Source organism: Marmota marmota, unplaced genomic scaffold, assembly GCF_001458135.2.
Source record: "Marmota marmota marmota unplaced genomic scaffold, marMar, whole genome shotgun sequence".
Taxonomy (NCBI): domain Eukaryota; kingdom Metazoa; phylum Chordata; class Mammalia; order Rodentia; family Sciuridae; genus Marmota; species Marmota marmota.
The window spans coordinates 12,459,039-12,463,879 of record NW_026000048.1 but is presented as its reverse complement, the minus strand read 5'-3'; the positions used below and the strand labels follow the sequence as shown (position 1 = coordinate 12,463,879).

The 4,841-nt window shown below is 40.6% G+C and overlaps 1 protein-coding gene across 1 annotated transcript in view; it reads right to left on the bottom strand.

The window, feature by feature from the left end:
- The window catches only part of Abi1 (abl interactor 1), a 99,720-nt gene extending 99,146 nt beyond the window's left edge, over positions 1 to 574 (bottom strand). Inside the window, exon 1 of the mRNA XM_048812754.1 lies at positions 303 to 574. Coding sequence (XP_048668711.1) covers positions 303 to 419 — 117 coding nt within the window. The 5' untranslated portion in view covers positions 420 to 574. The remainder of the gene's footprint in view (positions 1 to 302) is intronic.
- Positions 575 to 4,841: the final 4,267 nt, after the last annotated feature.

Sequence of the window (4,841 nt, the reverse complement as noted above, 5' to 3'; positions counted from 1 at the left end):
CGCCAGGGGGGCGCCGGACTGCGCCGCTGGCGGGTTCCCGGCTCCCTCGCCCATTTTCTCCCACCCCTCGGGTCGGCTTCCATCACCACAGCCACTTCCTGTATCGCAGCCGCTCCCTCAGCCCGGCCACTTGCCCTCTGCCCAGCGGGGCTGGGGCTGGGGCTGGGGCTAGGGCTGGAGTTGAGGCAGCGGCTGAGGTTAGGGCAGCTCCCCACCCCGCCCAGTGGGCTGGTCACTCGGGCGGCCGGCGGCGGGTCCTCGGCCGGGCCAGCGCCCGCTGTTCGCTCGTCCGCGCTCCTCACCTGTATGTAGTTGTTTTCACAGTAGTCCGCCACCCGGGTCAGGTTTTGGTAACTCTCTATCAGCGCCCTCTTGCCAGATGGAATCTCCTCCTCTAGTAACATCTGCAGCTCTGCCATTTTCCACCCCTCCGCATCGCTTCCTCTCACGTTAAAGAGACAGAGGCAGCAAGGTCCGCCGAGGCTCGGAGCACCTCACAGCCCGGATACAAACCGCCTACCCGCCCTCCCGCCTGGTATTGTGGGACGGCACCTCCTCCTCTTCCTCCTCACTCTCTCCACCCCCCTCCACTCACTTCGCGCAGCCGCCTGAACCTTGTTCTCTCGCGAGCTTTCCTTCCTCCCGCCCCCCTCTCAAAAGCGGGACTTTTTTTTCCTGTGGCACGGCCTTCTGGGAATTGTAGTCTCTTGTAGGCTAGCGTCCCATCACAAGCGCGTGCGTTCAGGGGACCTCCGAAAACGAACGCGGAGGAGCGCGTAAAGAACGTGGACCTGGGGCGGTGGTTTTAAGTCCGGAGATTCCTTGCAGCTCCGGATGGTGGCGCCACAGGGTGATTCTAGAGGGCTTTGAAACTTGGAAGAACTTGGTCAGCTAATAAATGTCAGTGAATCAGAGATATCCATTCAGATAAGGATTGAAAAGAGAAATTCAAAATCTTTGTCTTCTGAGAGAGATGTGCCTTAGGTTTTCCTTTCTAAACTTATGCCCCCATCAGTTCATTTAGGAAACATCTGAAGATTGCCAGCTGTGTACCAATGTGCTAGACAATGGGGGTGCAAGTTAAACAAGGATACTCTGTACCCTTAAAGACAGTTTTAAAAATAAACGCACATTTACAAAATAAAACACATAATTTTCAGTATTTTCCTGTCCTAATATATTCTTTATTATTTTCTTATGTTTTTTTATCTCTGACCTTCCTTTTCATATATATTCCTACTTTTTAAAGGCACGTATACATTTTCTCTAAGGTGTGCATAATAGTTTTTGTTTTTGTTTGATATCATCACTTGCTTTGGAAGAGGCTCAAAAGGTCCTTTATTGCAAGCTTTCATTTCCATGGGAACATTAAATTCTTTTGATATAATTGGCTATGAGAAGTGTTCTTCAAAGATGGAAAGAACACTTAAATGTCACTTAAAAACCCATGTTTTCATTTCTCTCCATGAAGTCACTTAGAATCACAACTATAGTAGTAACAGTATTACTCCACCAAATTTTAAACATTGCCATCAACAAATATTTCGAGAATATTGCCTTTACTAGAGACCATAAAATATATTACCTCTAGAAGGAAAAACTTAGATCTCCCATAACTCCATATCTATTGATAGCTTACCCTAGCCAACAGATTCTATATCAAGAATTCAATGGTTCATAAATCAAAACTGGATTACTTTCCATAATATCTGGAAGAGGCATAATAGTCTTTCTTTAGTATTTGTCATTAATCCAAACATGATTTTATCCAAGTTATTATAATTTGATATGTTCTTGATTTCTACATGGGTCAAATTTAACAGTGGAAATCACTAAGCTTGCAAATATCCATATATCAATACATTTCAACAACAATGGGAGAGAAATTAGGAAATGATACTGCTGTACTATTTTCTTTTTTTTTTTTTATTTTTTTTAATATTTATTTTTCAAGTATCGGCGGACACAACATCTTTGTTTGTATGTGGTGCATGAGGATCGAACCCGGGCCGCACGCATGCCAGGCAAGTGCGCTACCACTTGAGCCACATCCCCAGCCCATGCTGTACTATTTTCAAAGTACTGTTAGATTTCTTTAATGTTCACACCTTTGAGAGATAATTTAAATATAATTTTCTTACAGGGAAATTTAAACTTAGCTTAAGAGACTTAACTAAGAGCACTAAAAGCAGTAATTGAGTTTGCTAAGTCTTTTACCTATCCACAGTGTAACACAGATATGTATAAAAATTTGTGATTCAAAGTCAATTTCGAAGAAGCAATCATTCATATCTTTAAAGTGATTAAGTATGCTAATCCTTGTATTTTTATTTTTTAAAAACTGGTTTCCTTGATAATTATAGTCTGTAATCAGGCAGTATTTATTTAAAACCAAATTGATTTTAGGCTTGTTACAGTGGCGCACACCTATAGTCCCAACTGTTAGTGTACTTGAGCCCAGAAATTCAAGGCCAGCCTGGACAATACAATGAAGAAAATGAACACACACACACACACACACACACACACACACACACGGTGTTTGTAGAGATAAAACCATAAAACACAGCACCATACTAACAAATGTCTTTCAACAGTTGTTTTTTTTTTTAACACAATTCACAATAAAAAATATTGTTGTATGGACAGATGAGGCATGGCACCAAAGATAGCAGGAAACAGTTTTGTTTTGTTTTGTTTTGCCACAGCCAGGTTCAGAGGGCACAGCTTTTGCTATAATCAATTAATCCCCTGAACCGTAAGTTCAGGTAGTTTCAGAATTTTATACCCAGCATGTAAAGGGAAGGGCTCAGAAGTTCACAGTCTGAAGAAGTTCACATAAAAACAGCTTTTTCTTTCACTGTTCTGGACAAGTTAACCCTTCAAGGACAACACCTGAGAAGGGAGAGCTTCTTCTTCCCTTTCTTTCCTCCCACTGCCAGCTGTTACCATGGAGCCCACTTGATAACTTCTCTTAACTTAGAAATGTAGACATCTCTGTGAAGCTCCAGCTCAAGGCCAGAGGCCTTGTTTACACATTTCTACAAACTACTATACTGGATACATGTTTGTGAAAAACAAGTGAAGAGGCGTTCAGCACCTGGAGTGCTGATTTCTTCCTGGCCAGTGGCCAAGTGAAATAGAGCAACAGGAAAACAGAAAATTTAACTACATTTAACTTTTTTGTAGAGACTTTTTTTTTGTTTATAGTCTTAAAATCAATTATGGTGAAGATTTCTGGAGAAGCTTAGTTAAGATTTTTTTGTGGAGGAGGGGGTGCCACTACAATATTATGCTATGACCCAAGACACATATGTATAAATTCAGATAAAAGTTTCCAAAACTAGATATATGCTCTTAACATTTCTACTCTATTTCATTTTTTAACAGAAATTTGAATACCTAATGAGGAAAAAGAAATTTCATTTTGTGTTCCAAACATTGATATAAAAGAAGATAAACAAGTTTTTTTAAAAAATGCCTATAATCCCAGCAGCTGAGGGGGAGGGGGCGGGGCAGGGGGCGGTGGGCATGAGGTAGGATCTAGCAACAGGCATTTAGCAACTCAGTGAGACTCTGTCTCTAAATAAAATACAAAATACGGCTGGGAATGTGGCTCAGTGGTTGAGTGTACCTGAGTTCAATCCCCAGTACCAAAAAAATAAAAAATAAAAATAAATAAAAAAAGAAAGAAAGCTCACATCATAGATGTGAAGCCAGGCAGTATTGGCTACATTCAGAAGGTCAGCCAGATCATGGAAGTTATTATAAAAGAAAGATGATCAAAACTCAGTCATATAAGAACATACAGACTTCATTCTGCTTTTAGACACTTCAAAAAAACTAGTCAGCCTATAGATGCTTGTGAGTCTCACCCAAATTGTAAATCTCTTGGGAATCCTTCACTTCATAGACTTGGCTCTTCATATCGAAGTCCTTAGTGGTGAGTAAATGAAACAATCTGCATGATCCATGAATGTTTTTTCCCTTGACTGTAACCAAAGCCCCCACCCACTTTTTCATTAAAAAAAAAAAAATACTTGTGCCCAAATAAAGCATTAATATTGATGATGACAGCCCCTGACATCACTTCCTCCTGGACAAGAAAAGCTCACATACGTAGATGCACATAGAGTTCACATGATAGACCTATCTCTAAAAAGCTAGTGAGGAGAAAGTAAAAAAATCAGAGATACAATCTCATTTGTTACCCTATTTTCTCTTTCTTTTCTTGAGTCTACTTCTGTAAGAAAGGCTCAGTTTTTCAGCAGCATCTCCCCCACCATCCCAGGAGGGCAGAAAGGCAGGCTTAATTCTGGTAAATGGTATTTATTTTTTAATACTAAAAAGGACCATTAAATTGATTTCATGGTGAAAAATATTAGGGAGCTATATCATCAGAGCACTGAGGAAAAATAACTCTCAACCTAGAATTTAAACTTAACTAAATATCATTGAAAGAATGATCATAGCCAGGAGCAGTGGGGCATACCTGTAATCCCACCAGCTCAGAAGGCTGAGACAGGAGGATCTCAAGTTCAAAGTCAGTCTCAGCAATGCTAAGCAAGTCAGTGAGACCCTGTCTCTAAATAAAATACAAAATTTTAGTGGCTCAGTGGTTGAGTATCCCTGAGTTCAATCCCCAGTACAAAAAAAGGATGATCATAGTTCAAATGCTTGGACCATGATTATACTGATTTTTTTAAGTACATAGAAAGTGGAATACAAGACAATGAAAATGAAATACAATGGCAAATTTGAGTTTGTTATGGTTTGGATCTGGAGTGTCTTCCAAAGGCTCAGGTGTTGACAACTATTCCCCAGTATAGCAACATTCAAAC